Genomic DNA, 18171 nt, shown 5'->3' with positions numbered 1-18171 from the left:
CATGTTGGGTCCTTCAGAAAAAACACTATTCGTCTCATGTTGATGACGTTGTAAACGTATCCAGCAGGTGTAGTGAAATCCAACCGCTTCGTACAGCATTTCGAGGTAACTAACTGCGATTATTTACTACTAAAACAATTCAAAATCAACAAGGGAAGAGATAACAGACTGTTTATTTCGTTAGAAAACACACATGAATACTGTGCTATAGTGCATGAGTTTGCCCGTTGCGTATCTTGGGCTAACGTTAAACGGATAAGCTACAGCCATTTGATATAGGCCTGGTTTCACAGACAGAGCTTATCCAATTAAGATATTTAAAAAGTTTTTAAAAACATTCAGATAAAACAACGGCACTGACATATATTAAGATATGTCAGTTCAAGCTGCTTTAAGTTCAAATAGCTCAAACGTGCATTTTAGTCTGGGACTGGCTTAACCCCTTAAGTGTCACTGGCCCACCGGTGGGCCCATTTGCCACTTCATGTTTAAAACAATATATCCTATATTTGTCCTGATCTAATGTTGACAAACTATATATCATTCGAAAGCTTACGAAGTCAAGATTCATCTTGTGCAACCCGATTTGAAATCGGACCTTGCGTTACCATGGAAACGGTGCTCTAAATTATTCTAGCGGGCTCCTCCCCAAGTGGCGTTGTCATGTTTCATATTTATTTAACATATTTATTTAATTTATAATAAAAACCTTTTCTAATCTTGACAAAACGCATATCGTCGGAAAGGTCTTAGTCTCACGGATCTATATCTGCAAACTGTTTTGTGATATTTACACAAAAATATATACATTTGACACAGGAAATTGCATTTAAAAAAATCAATGGAATTTAAATGACACCCGGTGGCTATTTGTGGTACAACGCCTAAAAAAAATCTCATGGGAACTTCAATTTTTGTGATATCAACTTCAAATTTGGAACACAAATTGATTAGACATATGGCTTTGATTTGATAGTAATTTTAGAGTCCACATTATTTTGTAACATATATATTTTATATTAAATATTAAATATCTAGTACAGTATATTTGATTTACAGTACATTTAAACTTCCATAACTTTTATAAACTTAATTTTTTTGAAGTGATTTCACTTGAGCAATACTCTGCTGACTGTCTTCTTTAAAATGAGACCAAACTTATGTCTATATTCCAAAGCATTCTTGAATTGCAACCATTTAAGTTTGGATAGTGAATTTTCATGTATATTTTCAAAAAGGGGGGTGACACTTAAGGGGTTAATCCTTGTCTGTGAAACCGTGGGAAAGTTTCTTAGTTTAAAGCAAACTAGCGTATTAATTAACATATAACAGCTTTAAATTAATATTAATTTCTAGCAATTAGCAAATAGCTGTTATAATTGAGAGTTGTTTAAGCTCTAAGTCTGTATGTCATCAAATCTAATAAAATAACACACACACACACACACACATTTCTAATTATATTGTAATTTTGTTACATTTTTGCATTGTTTAATGTAATCATGTTATTATAATATAATTCTAATAAAAATATATAGTATTTTATTTTTTATTTCGATTTGATAACATTTGCATTTTATTATCATACATACAAACGTGCTGTAAAAATGTTTAATTATGTCAAATAATACACACATTAAAGTAGCACATAATAGATATAATAACAATGATTAACAGAAAGAGGCACTGTCAGTTGCTCCAACATATCTTTCATCATATTTTTGCGTTTTTGTTGTCTTACTTCAATCTCTCTGCAAGATGACGGAGAACGATGTTGAGAATGAGCTGTTAGACTATGAGGAGGATGAGGTTGATGCAAGTGTTGCTGGGGATACAGGGCTTGGACCCAACGACGGCATCATATCCATTAGGAAAGGAGGGGTCAAAGGGTCATATGTGTCCATCCATTCATCAGGATTCAGGGATTTCCTTCTCAAACCTGAACTCCTGAGAGCTATAGTGGACTGTGGCTTTGAGCATCCATCTGAGGGTGAGCAATTCTATGTCCTCATAATATAATCCTTTGATATCATTTAAGATTAAAATAAGTATGTTATGTTTTTCCTCTTTCAGTTCAGCATGAATGCATCCCTCAGGCGATCTTGGGGATGGATGTATTATGTCAGGCCAAGTCTGGAATGGGGAAGACGGCTGTCTTTGTATTGGCTACCCTTCAGCAGCTGGAGCCAGTGACCGGTCAGGTACCAGCTCTCTTTTAAAAGGCTCTGAAAATAAAGAACTTAGACATAAATTAAGTGTGCTTTGTGTGTTGTTCAATTTGGGGTTCACCAGTAATTGCTCTCACCTAGGTATCTGTGTTGGTGATGTGTCATACCCGAGAGCTGGCATTCCAGATCAGCAAAGAATATGAGCGCTTCTCCAAATACATGCCTACTGTGAAGGTAGGATGTTTTTTATGTAGCAAATACTAAAAAACTGTTCTGATCTGTACTCTAGAAGACATTTGGGATGGATTAAAAAAAAAAAAAGTTCAATTCATGAGTTGGAATTAAAGGGATAGTTCACCTCAAAATTAAAATTGTGTCATCATTTACTCACCCTCAAGTTGTGTCAAACCTGTATGATTTTCTTTGCTCTGCTGAACACAAAAGAAGATATTTTGAAGAATGTTTTGGTGGACCTATCCCTTTAAATAGAATTGGGCATGCACCATCGAAATTTCTGAAATTGGAGTGACAGGAAGAGGAATTTACTGAATTGTAATTTAATTGCAAAAACACCAGTCACACTACAGAGGAATTTCATTATTCAACACAAGTTTTGGAACAAAACATAAATTACATCATTAGTTTAGACATCTGATTACTACCTGATATGCGGAATGCATTTCTCAACTGATTTGACATCTTTACCTGAAGTTAATGTAGTACTGTCAAAATAATTAACACAACCATCAGATTTGACCAAATTTATTTTTGCATACTGTACCAAAAATGTCCACCAAATTGTTCACATATAATAGTATACAAAATAGTGCAGCCCTGCTGGAGCATCTTTTTTAAAAAATCTGCTGATTTTTAATTATTACTGATTTTTTTTAGCCTAGAAATCTAGACACACCCTAGCGGCAGCAAATCTAATCTGCCCGTGAGTGTCGTCTAGCAACTCTCAATACCCTTCTGAGCTGTATTCCCCTAACTCTTGCCGGGCCAATCACATTGTGTATAGAGTCGGTGGGCGGGGCGATGACGATAATGACGATGGCCGAGTTGCGTTTGCGTGCTTCTAGTAAACACAGAAACTGGCGAACGGCTGTCTTTCGAATCAGCTTTGAGCGCGACTCTGGAAGACTTGGAGTTAAGCTTTTCTCTGAGAAAAGAACATAGAACGGCACTGAAGTCATTCTTAAAAAGGGAAGATGTGTTCGGAGTTTTGCCGACCAGATACGGCGAATGTTTAATCTATCAACAAGCTCTGCTTCACCTTCGTTGCTCTGGTTGGTTGTGTACAGTATCCTATCGCATGCAGAGGGAGTTTGAAAGACAACCGTTTATTCCGCCCCTCGGATTGAGCACTGTCAATGGTGAGTTTCCAGACCAAACATCTTGATGTCGGTCTGGCTTGTCAGGCTAGATTTTTTTATTTATTTTTCACAAAAAAGATTTACTTTAGTAGGGGATTTTACAGTAAAAGACCCAAAGACCAGATATGGATAATGAAGACCAGGAGTCAAGAGATGCAATCGATTAAAGAACATTTTGCTGAAAAATAGTTTGGAGGTCCATCAGCAGATGTCAGCTTCAACACTCAGCAAGGAGTTATTAGGGTGCTTTGCCGTACATTCACAAATCCACTGCAGTTTTACTTAACACAGGTCACTAAGCTACATCATTACTTCAGGTTAAATGATTCTGATTGGTTAAGAAATAGATCAATTTAGAAAATATCCACGTATGGACTGATAGGCAGAAGCATATCTCCATTGTTCATGACACTAGGATCATGACTTTAGGCACAAAGTGAACTTCTGTGGTCACAGCTCTATGGTTCTAGCCTCCAGCTAATCAGGAAACTAGTATTTTCAACTCCCCTGGATGCCAGTTGTTCACCTCACCAATACAGGGTCTGTAACAATGAATACTAGAGCACACACACCGATACACTGCTTCTTCAAGGCTGAAGTTAATCAAGCTCTGGCTATGATCAGGAAACTTTCCCAAAACATACTGATAAGTTCAGTTTTTCTCTCAGTAAGTGGTTCAGACGGTATCATTATTCTCAAGTATTTTAAGATCAATTTAAAGGGAATGTTTTAACTAAGAATTGATTGTGTGTATATCTATATGTGTACAGTCCCTGACAAAAGTCTTGTCCTGATATTAACCTGACCTTTAATTAATTCATTGGTGTTAGAAATAGCTCATATGAAAAGCTAAAACCCTCCCAAATGATGTTTAATGCACTGAAATAAATAATTTTCACAGAAAAAATATTTATCATTTAATCAAGACAGAAAGGTCAAATTTTGGCAAGACAAAAGACAGAAAAATCCACCTTCTGCCACTTTTCCTGCGTCCATCCTTTTAGCAGGCTGTGGGCCTTGGCAAATGCCACACGGTTTTTCAATTGTCTTTTGTTTAGTGCTGGCTTCTGGGCACTGATTCGACCATGGAGGCCATTTCGAGACAGAATCCGACAAACTGTTCTGGTTGACACAGGGACTTCAGGTGACGAGGTCTCGTGGAGCTCTGCTGCAGTGGAAAATGGGCTGGCCTTGGATTTTCGAGCCAACAAACGGTCCTCTCGAGCAGTTGTCTTGCGGGGTCTGCCTGACCTGGGCTTGTCAAAAACGTCTCCAGTCTCTTCAAATCTTTTTTTTATCCTCTGTACTTGACGCTGAGACACATTGAAGGTGTCTGCCACATCAGCAGTGGATCTGGTCTTCAGCCTCTTGATAATCAAAACTTTAGTCTCAGGGTGAATCTTAGGCATGTTTGCAGAGGTCTAGTTGCAGTCGATGTGAAGGTCTATTGTCAGAAGCCATCGGATTGTCACATGCCATCAAAAAAATCAGAGTTGCGTGAATTTTTGCACCAGGAGTGGCATAAAGTCACCCAACATCAATGTGAAAGACTGGTGGAGAGCATGCCAAGACACATGAAAGCAGTGATTCAAAATCAGGGTTATTCCACCAAATTTTGATTTCTGAACTCTTTCTAAGTTAAAATATTAGTATTGTGTTGTTTAAAATTGAATATGTAAATAAATATACTTATTTCCACTATTCGAGGTCTGACAACACTGCATCTTTTGTTATTTTGACCATTTGTTGCTTTCGGCAAATACGTGCTCTAAATTACAATACTTTTATTTGGAATTTGGGAAAAATGTTGTCAGTTGTTTATAGAATAAAACAAAAATGTTAATTTTATCCAAACACATACCTATAAATAGTAAACCCAGAATAACTGATAATTTTGCAGTGGTCTCCTAATTTTTTCCAGATCTGTGTGTGTGTGTGTGTGTGTGTGTGTGTGTGTGTGTGTGTGTGTGTGTGTGTGTGTGTGTGTGTGTGTGTGTGTGTGTATATATAATGCATTAATGCACTTATAAAAATGATTAAAGCAGATAAATGTCAATAATAAGTGTGAATAATAAATGTATAATTTATTTTGTAAGAATGTGACATGCTAGATCAAAATAGCTACTATTTTTAAAATCAGGACCCCAAAGTTTGAAGACACAAGTATTGGATTTCATTTAGCAAATATGATGCATTAATCTGTTAATTATATATTGATGTGTGACTTTTAATGGTGAAAATTAATGTTTTTTTTACTGTAAAATTAAATCTATTTTATTAAACACAATTTTTATAATTAATAATATCATATAATGTTTCTTTACATATTTATGGGTAATACATACTGATTAATAAAATGTATAAATAAAACCAACACTTATAATTACATTTCGATACATGTTTGCCACGTCACTGTAAATTCACAAGTTTAATTTTAAAGGCACAAACTTTTCTGCGTTTGCTTACGCTGTCTCTCTCCCCCAGGTGGCAGTGTTCTTTGGGGGTTTATCTATAAAGAAGGATGAGGAGGTGCTGAAGAGAGAGAGCCCTCATGTGGTGGTGGGAACTCCTGGACGTATCCTAGCTCTGTCTCGCAACAAGAGTCTCAACCTGCGACACATCAAACACTTCATCCTGGATGAATGCGACAAGATGCTGGAGCAACTTGGTGAGCTTTTTATTAAGAGAGACTATGGCTGTGTTCTGAAATCGGAATTTACTTACTGAATAGTGTCCAGTACACTGTGTACTGCCTACTTTTCTTTAAGAGCAGTAAGTGAATTAATTGGCATTATTCCATAATAACCAGACCTTTGTGCAGTTGTATGAAATAAACAGTGACTGCATTTTGATTCAGTTTTAAGTAAAAATGTCAACTTTTGACAGTCAAAAAAAAAAAAATCACACTAAAACATACAGTCAAGTGCACAGCATTGTGGGATAGAACATTCTATTCTGTCCATTGTCCTTTGTAGGTCATTGCACATTTTCTCACATTTTTTTGAAAGATTTCTGTGCACACTATTCATACTGACACTATATAGTTCAGAAACAGTACAATGCTGATAATTGCAACGTGACATGCAATGTATAATTATAAAAAATTATATATATAATTACATGTAATACATATATTATGTATAATTATTGTCTAATTATTAAAAATAATTAGTTTTTAATTATATAAATGCATTTTTCTTTTACTGTCCCCTGGCAGACATGCGACGTGATGTCCAGGAAATCTTTCGTATGACTCCTCATGAGAAGCAAGTCATGATGTTCAGTGCTACCCTGAGTAAAGAGATCCGTCCCGTCTGCAGAAAGTTCATGCAAGATGTAATTACGCCTCTCCTACTTCTACCATGTCAACAGCTCCTTCCCTTCACAAGACCACCTCATATACACCTGAAAGAGATCCATTTGCGGCCTCCCTGAGACATGTTAACGCTTAATGCCCCTTTCTCCTGCCCGTTTGATAATCACAGACTGTTAACTAATAGAGGCACAGTGAAAAAGATGTTAAGTCCTTAATCCCCGTCTCAGCTGGCAGCGCTGCGTCAGCATTTGGCAAACACGGTGACCGGTCCGTTTGGCCAACAGATAATGCACCATCCATCAGGCTCAATCCTCTGTAAATTTAAATAGGTCCTTTCACAACCTTTGCTAAGATCATGAAAATTCCATTTAATATATTTTACACAGAGTAAGAGGATGTCTTTAAGGGAAGGATGTAGTGTATCTTCAAATACACTTCAGGGCCATAAATCAAAGCATAAACGCATCTTTTAAAATCATTTAGGGACTTAGAGTTAAAAATGAAAAAACTCAACCCAACTCTAACAAAATCCTTCATATTTAAATAATCATTCACTCGCAGTATCTATTTATTAAGACAAATTGCTATAGTTCCTGCTCGACTGTAATTCCAGCCTGGAGATTTGTCCTCAAATAACCTTTAATTAAAAGAAGCACTTGTTGGAGCTTCATGAATTCTGTTGCCAGCTGCCAGAGACTCTCAAGGGGCATAAAACTAAAACTGATAAAGTATTGGCCCAACAAAGCAAGCCAGCTGCTAAAAGACTACATTAGATTCACGACAAACTGGCACTCCAGGGCTGCAATTAATTACTCTTTAACAAAGCAGACAGCACAATGAAATCATCTGAGGAATAAAGCGAAACAAAAAGATTCAGTCATGGGCAGCATAAATGAGTTCAGGTGGACCAGCCAATGATGGATCAGCTCTTCATCAATCCAGCTGACAGTCTGTGATTAGCACAGTTCCTCATCTGCCCCCAAGAAAGAAAAAAAACTGTCAGTTTCTAAGTTAAAGTCAAGGCAATGATCCTGGCCCGAAACGGAGTAGAAAGTATGCGCGGGTGTGAGGGACAAGACAAGAAAGAGAAAGGGAGGATTAAGCTGCGGAAGACTGGAACGAGAGGGATGAGATGATGATGAAACTTAGAGGAGAGAGGAGATATGCGCGGGTGAAGATAGATGCTCTTGAAGAACTATTAGGTGGCAACTGAAAGCCGTGACTCAAACATAAACCATCAATAGGCAAATTCAACTTTGAGCACCTTTAAAAAAAAATCTGAATGACTTGTGAGGGGCATTGCCTCAAAGCGCTGTGGCTTTACTAAGATCAAATTCCTGTTGCACCATAATTTACTATTAAATAATGACTCTCAAAACATACTCAAACATACTCATTTCGTGAGAGTTACTATAGATAAATACTATGCACATTGGGATGCTGCCTAATTTAATCCACTGATTTGAGGTCAGCTTTAGTAGGTTGAAGACAATATAGTATAATGAGCTTTAGTCAGACCAGCTCAGCAGCAAATAGAGGATTGGTTGGCAGGAAGTGAAGATAGATTTGCCTTAACATCTCTAAGGTAAGTGCAAAGATGTGTTATACACTAATAAAGTTGGAGTGTAGTGCTTTTGTTGAGGGCCAAATAGTGATAGAACAGAATTGTGATCTCAGTTACTTTTACTTGGCCACTACTATTTGTTATTCTTCCCACAACTCGTGCTAGTAGCCCAGATCCTAAAAAATGATTATCCCACCTACACAGATAGATCAGACTGGGGATGTTCTCTGTATATTTAATTAAGCAATCTGGTGAATGAATTTGGCCTTCTGAATCAATTATTAGAACATCCTACTGCTAAAGGTTACACACTGTTGCAGTCATAATGTGAGGTTGTGTATGAGTGTTTAAAGTCAACATGAAACAGAAAAAAAAGAAGAAAAAAAAGAGGTGGGTCTGGACTTGATTGGATGGTAAAAAGTGGACAGACAATACTGGGATAAACCTTTCAGTCGACCGAAACACCACCGGAACACGCTTAAAGGGATAGTTCACAAAAACCAAACAAAAATCCTACAGGGCTCATCATCTGTTTGGTTACTGTTTGTATTTTTAGGTGAACTATCCCTTTAAGACCGTATGGTGGCTAAATGTTGAAATTTCCCCATTGTTTTTTTCTTTTCTTTTTTCTGTTAATTGTTATCACCATAATTTACCATGTTATCTGATATACTGAACGGCTGCTTTCCCAGTAGCATAAAATAATACATGTTTAAATGCACTTTAAATAAATTGGTTTTCATTCAGACAAAAGCAACTATTCATATTTTTAAAAAGTTATGCAGATACTTTAGTCCAACTGAAATTGCGGAATCAGAACCTAGATAATGTGATTACTTGATCATCCAAAAAGCATATGAACACACATTAATCAGACTATAATTGGCCCCATACTTAAGCCTTGTTCAGACTGTCAGCCAAAATTGTAATTTTGTACATATCTGATTGGAATTAGAAATGTGATTTTTACAAATCTGTTTTGAGCTACATTAATATCCTATATAAATCGGACTGTCAGTTGAACATCACCTTAGATCAGATTGGAAAGCAAATAGGGTCAGTTTTGATTTCATGTTGACTTAAACTACTTAAAAAAACATGTTTTCATGTAATTTCCCAACTGCACATTTATTGGTAGTTTTACTTTTGTGTTTTTCAAAAGATCTGTAGCTTTTGAATGTTTATTTTAGAAATTGCACAGATATGATTTTAGGTTTGATATTGGTAGCTAAATATAGCCGAGGACAGCAGGGTAGCATTTATCAACGAGTTTGAGACAGTGTGTGTGTGTGTTGTGTTCTCATTGGCTTGGGATGGGAGGGGAGGGTGAATCTAACCCCCATCCCTTCTCTTCCTTCCCTTCCTTTCTCCTGCTGTTTCATAACTCTCTCCTTTCTAACACCATGTTCTCCTTCTCATTGTCGTCCCCTCCCCCACCACTGTCCTTTGCTAAACTTTATACCTCTTTTGTCCTTGTTTTTCTTTGTGTTCTGTTGTCTTTCTTTCCGTCCACGTCAACACCCATTTCACCCATGCGTCACACTGTCATAAATACCACTTCCTCTTTCACATCCTTGTAACATTATAATCTGCACCACCCATGTCTTGTCAACTTTCCTGTATGTGTCTTCACACAATCTTAACCCCCTGAACCTGCACACTCCTCTCCCACTCCTCCTCACCTTCCCCCTACTTCCACTGGTTGTCCTAGCCGATGGAAATTTTTGTGGACGATGAGACCAAGCTGACGCTTCACGGCCTCCAGCAGTACTACGTCAAGCTGAAGGACAACGAGAAGAACAGGAAGCTCTTTGACCTCTTGGATGTGTTGGAGTTCAACCAGGTATCTCGAGAGTCCACCAGAACGTTGTTTAAAGGGATAGTTCACCCAAAAATGAAAATGTTATGTTTATGTGCCTACCCCCAGCGCATCCAAGATGTAGGTGACTTTGTTTCTTCAGTAGAACACGTCGTAGTTAAAGGCAGTGTTGACTCTTTCGATGTCCATACCTCGGCCAAACAGGTTTGTTGCCACCAGGATTCGTCTCTGGAAATCCTGGTGGCCACAAATCATAGTTCTCATACTCCTGTGTTACCATTCACATGCATTATACCACTGACAGACTGCAACATTTGGAGTTAAAATTCGTAATTTGTGTTCTACTGAAGAAACAGTCACCTATCTTGGATGCCCTGAGGGTAAGCAGATAAACATCAAATGTTCATCTTTGGCTGAACTATCCATTTAAGTCTATTCAAACTGAGAGTGACTCGAGAAAAAGACAATAGTTATTTGTTAAAGTTAGCAAATCTATTTACACCAAATTTTTCAATTTTCTAATAAATATCTGTTTACCTAAAAGTGACATGCACTCTAGTCATTCACAGGCTGTAATGAAACAGTTCAACCCATTTGAATATAGATTTTGTTTATGCAAAATAAATGCAAACTACAACCCTCTGGAATGGAACGAAGTAAACTTGTGAGAATAAATGACAGGGATTTAAAATATTAAACCTAGAAATAACAATTGTATGCAATAGAGTGGTAAAGGTATAATGTCAGAAACCCAATAGGAAAATCTCAAAGGAACCAGCGGCCATTTAGTCTTCTGGGTTTTGCCATCATACCTGCACCACTTACATGTATATATACCTACACACATACACACACACACACATATATATATATATATATATATATATATATATATATATATATATATATATATATATAAAATATTTATTTGTATTGCTGGATCTTTTTTTCCCCCCACCAAGTTAGCTAAAATATTAATATGCTATGAAAAAGTCAATGGGTGAATTTTTGCACTTGGTTTGAAGTGTTTCTTTGAAATTTGTTGTTTCGTTTTAACGATGAAAATTGGCTGGTACAGTGTTACAGCTGCTTAGTATTGCAGGTGGTGATCTTCGTTAAGTCTGTGCAGCGTTGTATCGCTCTTGCCCAGTTGCTGGTGGAGCAAAATTTCCCTGCCATTGCCATTCATAGAGCAATGCCTCAAGATGAAAGGTAGAAAACATTCATACATTATGCACTTTAATGTTATTGTTAAGATGTTAGGATTTTTTAGGGCTCATATTACATCTGAGCATTATTTTCACAGACTAGCACGATATCAGCAATTCAAAGATTTCCAGAGACGAATCCTGGTGGCCACAAACCTGTTTGGCCGAGGTATGGACATCGAAAGAGTCAACATTGCCTTTAACTACGACATGCCTGAAGACTCGGACACATACCTGCACAGGGTTCGTTCAGTTCATGTGACAATGGCTTAATGTCAAAGCCAAATCATGGGCTGTAAATGGATTCACCTAAACAGCTTTGACTTTTCTCATTCAGGTTGCGAGGGCCGGTAGGTTTGGAACGAAGGGTCTGGCCATCACTTTTGTGTCAGATGAGACTGACGCCCGCACTTTGAACGATGTTCAGGACAGGTTTGAGGTGAACATCAGCGAACTTCCAGAGGAGATTGACATCTCGTCGTACAGTGAGTTTAACCGCAAAATATATTTAGTCATTTCTATGTTGTTTTAGGTTCTTTTCCATATAATAAAAGTGAATGGAACGTGTGGCTGTCGAGGTCCAAAATAAGAACATTTGTATGAGGGAGACCAAATTTAAATTTTGATTAACTATTTCTTTAACGTAAAATTGTCCGGATTTAGTTGTAATGTTTTGAGGAAAAAAGGTCAAAACAGTAGTGTTTTTTTGCGGTCATGAGCACTTTCATTATTTTCTACTTTTGCATCTTTTTCTCCTAGTTGAACAAACACGATGAAGGTGACAACACACCAGGCAGCTGTTTCTTCAGAGGATGCATGGCATTGTAGCATTTGGTAGCAACTGAGAGTTTGTATTTCACATAGAAAGACTGTTATGGTGTTAGTGAATACTTAAAATAAACGGCTCATATCGCAGTGTTATCCTATATGTGGTGGATTTTTTAATGCCTCCTCAGTAGTTAATTTTTGTTTTTCTTGTTAAAAGGGAGAATTTTTATTTTAAATGATTATTTTTTTCCCTCTTAATATGAATAATTTCCCATTTGCCTTGTTTTTGAGTTTTATTTATTTATAATGGAGATGCAAAATTTGTGTTTTCTGCGAGAGGAGTTATCACTGGATTATAATGGACCATACAGTTGATTGTATTGACGTAAAATTGTTCGAAAGTTATAAAACATATTAGCAGTATATCCTGAATGCTTGTTACCAGTAAAGTAGGTATCAATTAAATATATTCAGTGTTTGTTCAACTGCCAGACAAATGCCCACTTTGTTTGAATTTATCAATGCTTGTTAAGCCAAATAAAATGTTTAATTTACAGACATTTTGTTTTCAGTTATTTAAACATTAGTGATCTCAAAGCAGTTCACAAGACTCTTAGCTGATACCTGAACACTCTCAAACGTCACTTGTTTGCACAATGTAATTTGTCATCAGCACAGTCCACTGATGTCCAAGCGTTGTCCAACTGAAATCCATCTAGTTTTTTTGTGTTTTTTGACAAGTGTGTGTGCCGGTGATTTTAATGCTTTGAAATACAGACCACTAGAACACTGACAGTCAAAAGAATATACTTTGAAAAGCTTGTGAACGCTCAACCAGAACACAGAAAAAAATGAAGGGCCTTAACAAAATACACCTGGTCCCAGTTGTTGCAAACGTTTAATCTGGATCAGAGTAATTACAGTTTGGAAATCCCATGTTTTGCTATACAGCAGAGGTCTTCAACCCTGCTCCTGGGGATGCACTGTCCTGCAGAGTTTAGCTCCAAACCTAATCAAATAGGATTGGATCACCCTGATCCAGATACACACTTTTCAGATGACCAAATCTGGATTACCAGTGCTCCAAATGGGGTTACATTTCACAATGTAGGTTACTAGCTATGTTTCTTTATTTGAAGAGAAAGAAAACAACATAAACATCCCCTTCTATTTAAACTGGGTTTTTTTCTTTCTTTAAACAGTTAGACCCATACGAAGGCACTAAAGGGAAATGGTGATGAAAAAAAAAAATCTAATTTGCAAAGAAAGGTTTTGAGAGATAAAGAAAAGTCTTTGGGGGGAATGCAAACCATTTGTGAGAGAATGCAAAATAATTCAAATTCGTTTTTCCTCTCATTACTCTGATCATTGTGCTAAAGTACTTTATATGCAGTGTAAAAAATAAATATATACAGGTCCTTCTCAAAAAAATTGCATATTGAGATAAAGTTCATTATTTTCCATAATGTAATGATAAAAATTTAACTTTCATATATTTTAGATTCATTGCACACCAACTGAAATATTTCAGGTCTTTTATTGTTTTAATACTGATGATTTTTGCATACAGCTCATGAAAACCCAAAATTCCTGTCTCAAAAAATGAGCATATCATGAAAAGGTTCTCTAAACGAGCTATTAACCTAATCATCTGAATCAACTAATTAACTCTAAACACCTGCAAAAGATTCCTGAGGCTTTTAAAAACTCCCAGCCTGGTTCATTACTCAAAACCGCAATCATGGGTAAGACTGCCAACCCGACCCTGTCCAGAAGGCCATCATTGACACCCTCAAGCGAGAGGGTAAGACACAAAGAAACGTCTGAACGAATAGGCTGTTCTCAGAGTGCTGTATCAAGGCAGCTCAGTCGGAAGTCTGCGGGAAGGAAAAAGTGTGGCAAAAAACGATGCACAACGAGAAGAGGTGACCGGACCCTGAGGAAGATTGTGGAGAAGGACCGATTCCAGACCTTGGGGGAACTGCGGCAGCAGTGGACTGAGTCTGGAGTAGAAACATCCAGAGCCACCGTGCACAGGCGTGTGCAGGAAATGGCCTACAGGTGCCGCATTCCCCAGGTCAAGCCACTTTTGGGCTACAGAGAAGCAGCACTGGGCTGTTGCTCCGTGGTCCAAAGTACTTTTTTCAGATAAAAGCAAATTTCGCATGTCATTCAGAAATCAAGGTGCCAGAGTCTGGAGGAAGACTGGTGAGAAGGAAATGCCAAAATGCCTGAAGTCCAGTGTCAAGTACCCACAGTCAGTGATGGTCTGGAGTGCCATGTCAGCTGCTGGTGTTGGTCCACTGTGTTTTATCAAGGGCAGGGTCAATGCAGCTAGCTATCAGGAGATTTTGGAGCACTTCATGCTTCTATCTGCTGAAAAGCTTTAAGGAGATTTAGCACGACCTGGCACCTGCTCACAGTGCCAAAACCACTGCTAAATGGTTTACTGACCATGGTATTACTGTGCTCAATTGGCCTGCCAACTCTCCTGACCTGAACACCATAGAGAATCTGTGGGATATTGTGAAGAGAAAGTTGAGAGACGCAAGACCAAACACTCTGGATGAGCTTAAGGCCGCTATCGAAGCATCCTGGGCCTCCATAACACCTCAGCAGTGCCACAGGCTGATTGCCTCCATGCCACGCCGCATTGAAGCAGTCATTTCTGCAAAAGGATTCCCAACCAAGTATTGAGTGCATAACAACATAATTACTTGAAGGTTGACTTTTTTTTATATTAAAAAACACTTTTCTTTTATTGAATCAAAGGTATCCCGATCTTACTAAAAGGTTTTGAACAACACAAACGGAAGATTTGATCCACATCAAAACCAAGAATGGATTCTTGTGATCTAATCTGACCTCAGTATTCTTTTTTTCTGTTGATCCACCCATTTTCAAGATTTGATCCAATCCGATCATCCAGCTGAAATCTGATCAGATTTAGAACAACTGGCCCCCGGGCCATAACGAAATCAAAACCCCAGACCTCATTTACACTATAAAGGTTCTGAAGTGACTTTTAAATGTCTTTCCACAGACTTAAAAAAAAAAAAGTAAGCTTAACCTTTAAGCAGCAGTAAATTGATACCGGGGCAAATGTGTGATAGAGCAGGCACAATTTAGTATGGCTTTGAAATTCTGTTGTATCTTTACACTGAATTTTGAGCAGGCAAGGGAAAATTACCTCATGATTTACTCACCCTGAAGTCATCCTAGGTGTATGACTTTTGTGTATATGAGTTTTATTAAATAATGTCTCCGCTCTTCCAAGCTTTATAATGACAGTGAAATGGGGTTCAAATTTTTAAGCCCAAAAAAGTGCATCCATCCATCATAAAATTACCCCACACGGTAAAAAAAAATATTTTTTTTCACACGGTTAATTAACACTTTATGAAGTAAGAAAAATATCCACATTTAAAACTTTATAAACTAAAATAACTATCTTCTAGAGTAACCCCTGACCTCACGTATGATGTATTGATGAATGCGGAAGCGCAGAGAATAGAGCAAAACAAAACACTGGTTACGAATTAGAAGTCTAAAACAAGAATTTTTAAAGGGTAATGTCAGAGGATTTCAATATAAGAGGAGCTTCTTCCCTTTTTGTTTGAACCGGGAGAGGTGTCAACACTTATGCTGCCATTACATCCCACGTCATTGCGCCAGGGGCTACTCTTTTGGCGCAAGTCGAAGAGACTTTCGTAGGCCGTCTGCCGGAAGCTAGTTATTTTAGTTTAAAAAGTTTTAAATATTGATATTTTTCTTACAGAAACACATTGTTTTGTGTCGGAAGGCCTTTTTTAATTTTTAGGCCTCAGTATTTTTATACTTTATTATATGGAACACTTTTATGATGGATGGATGCACTTTTTTGGACTATATAACTCTACGTGTTTTTGTCTAAAACAAGAATGTAATATACACCTGATGGCTTGAGGGTGAGTAGTTTATACCTATTAAGCTTACGCACCCATTAAGCACACCACTATCTTTGAGCTTAGCTTAGATTAAACCAAGAAAAACAATTATTTATCATCCTGCTTGATGCCTTAACCAATTGATGTGTTTGTTACTATATACTTTCAGTGATTTCAAGCTAATCAGACCATTGCACATTGAGATATGGGTATCCATGTGTTTACACTCTCCAGCGGCCATTTTGAAAGCCGTCAGAAAACTTTCACCAGGAGAGGTTTATGCCTTTATTTTGGATAAGTATAACTTATTACTGTAAAATTAAGAGATTAATGTTTAGATTTTGCATATTATAACCTGGAACCGGGAAATAATTAGTTTTATCCATAAGATAGTTTCAGCCCCATAGCGCAGATGCTGCAGAACATTGTTAGCTTACTATAAGATTGTGTGCTACACAAATGTATTACTTTACAGGCATTACTGGCTTGTACTTTAAATTCATTATAATATAACTTACAGTTTATTGATGTTCTGCGGTTTTGCACATCTGTAATTTTTTTGAAACGTTATATTATTGTAAGGTGAGCTTAAAATATGCACTACTATAAAAATCACAGCTTCCGTAATATAAATAAGAAAAGGTATCATTTCATAAATATTTTTATAATAGCTGTTCATATTCAAATATTTATGAACTTAACACAACCTAGATGATTTATTTAGCAAAATTATCCTTTTTTAATTTAATTCCATAATGTATTAATTATTTTTTTTTATGATGTAGGCTATATCTTAATTGAAATGCTTTTGTCATTTAAAATGAAATAAAATATTATTGTGTGAGATTAATATTTATTAATTTATTGTACTGGAACCAATACCCTGTGCACCAAAATGTCTCAATAAACAATAAACTGTATAACGTCATTTTGTTCTTGCAGCCCTGGATTGGGAGTTTGTTCTCGCAGCTTTTTCTCGACACATCGCCTGAACAGAACTTTTTTTCTAGCGGTTGTCCGAGAACTATTGTGTGATTGGTCAGACATTTAAAGTGGGCGTGGTTAATGCAGAGAAACGCAGATGATCGGCACCTGCTTTTCTCGTGAAGTATGGAATGTACTGCCAGAACGAACTTTGTTCTTGAGAAAACGAACACATTTCTTTCAAAGTTCTTGCAGAGTATATTCCAAGCTTTAAGAGCCGCGTCTCTTGTGTGTGTTTGACGGACGGGTTCCTGTCGCTTTTTGACTACACATTTAATAAGCTATTCACAACTTCTTAGCTGGTCAAAATACATATGAGTGCATTTATCCCAGCACACACCATTGTTTTGGATGTTTGAATATTTTCATTTTAACAATTTGTTAACAACAAATCAGTCGTGGTAGAATCCTACCTATTTCCCAGCAGAAATTAAGTAACTGGAATAATGTCTATAGAAACACAAAATGAACGTCCAATTCATCTAATCAGTAACACACATCCTTTGGCTTTTATAAAATTGCTGCTGGCGGTACAAGAACAGGAAAAGAACATAGTTAAGTCAACAGCAGAGCCATGAGACAGGAAGACAACAGGACGCAAGAGGAGTGAGAAAGGAAATCTGGAGCGACAGAGACGTCAAAGGTGTCACAACGGTGCCTGAATCAATGCTGATATGGGGGGTTTGGACAAATGATCCCTGGAAGGAATTTACCAGATAAGATATAAAAATAATTTAAAAAAATACAGCATATACGGTCAAATATCAAAATAGTCTGTTTTATTCTCAATGTAATAAAGTTATAAACATATCAGGCAGTGGTTTCACACTTCTTCATACTGCATATGCATTAATATCAGATAATTTCTCTCCCAAACATTTAAATACAGTACATTTAATTAAAAATTTTCCTCATCTCTGGCCTACTGAAATCCGTTCATTCATCCGTAAGAACATGTAAAGCGATTTTCTAAGAACACTGGTTTTGCAACAAACCTACAACATCTTTAAAAAGAAAACAACAACAAGAGTTCTCCCAGGCC

General features: G+C 37.1%; 1 protein-coding gene and 1 long non-coding RNA gene across 2 annotated transcripts; one reads left to right on the top strand and one right to left on the bottom strand.

Annotated features, from left to right (window-relative positions):
- Positions 1–8: 8 nt before the first annotated feature.
- ddx39b (DEAD (Asp-Glu-Ala-Asp) box polypeptide 39B) lies at positions 9–12775 on the top strand. The gene is made up of 11 exons (XM_067426792.1): positions 9–105; positions 1759–1990; positions 2074–2201; positions 2310–2402; positions 6029–6212; positions 6762–6880; positions 10136–10267; positions 11346–11455; positions 11550–11694; positions 11789–11936; positions 12211–12775. Exons 2-11 carry the CDS (start codon positions 1759–1761, stop codon positions 12225–12227), a joined length of 1308 nt encoding a protein of 435 aa, XP_067282893.1. The 5' UTR covers positions 9–105; the 3' UTR covers positions 12228–12775.
- On the bottom strand, positions 2095–4305 carry LOC137048549 (uncharacterized). Its single transcript, XR_010899435.1, has 3 exons — positions 2560–4305; positions 2306–2453; positions 2095–2225 (listed from the first exon to the last, which is right to left on the bottom strand). It is a non-coding gene; the product is annotated as an uncharacterized lncRNA (long non-coding RNA).
- Positions 12776–18171: the final 5396 nt, after the last annotated feature.

Source organism: Pseudorasbora parva, chromosome 19, assembly GCF_024679245.1.
Source record: "Pseudorasbora parva isolate DD20220531a chromosome 19, ASM2467924v1, whole genome shotgun sequence".
NCBI classification, from domain to species: Eukaryota; Metazoa; Chordata; class Actinopteri; order Cypriniformes; family Gobionidae; genus Pseudorasbora; species Pseudorasbora parva.
Note: the sequence above shows the minus strand (reverse complement) of the source record. Positions and strands in the feature narration are given on the sequence as shown.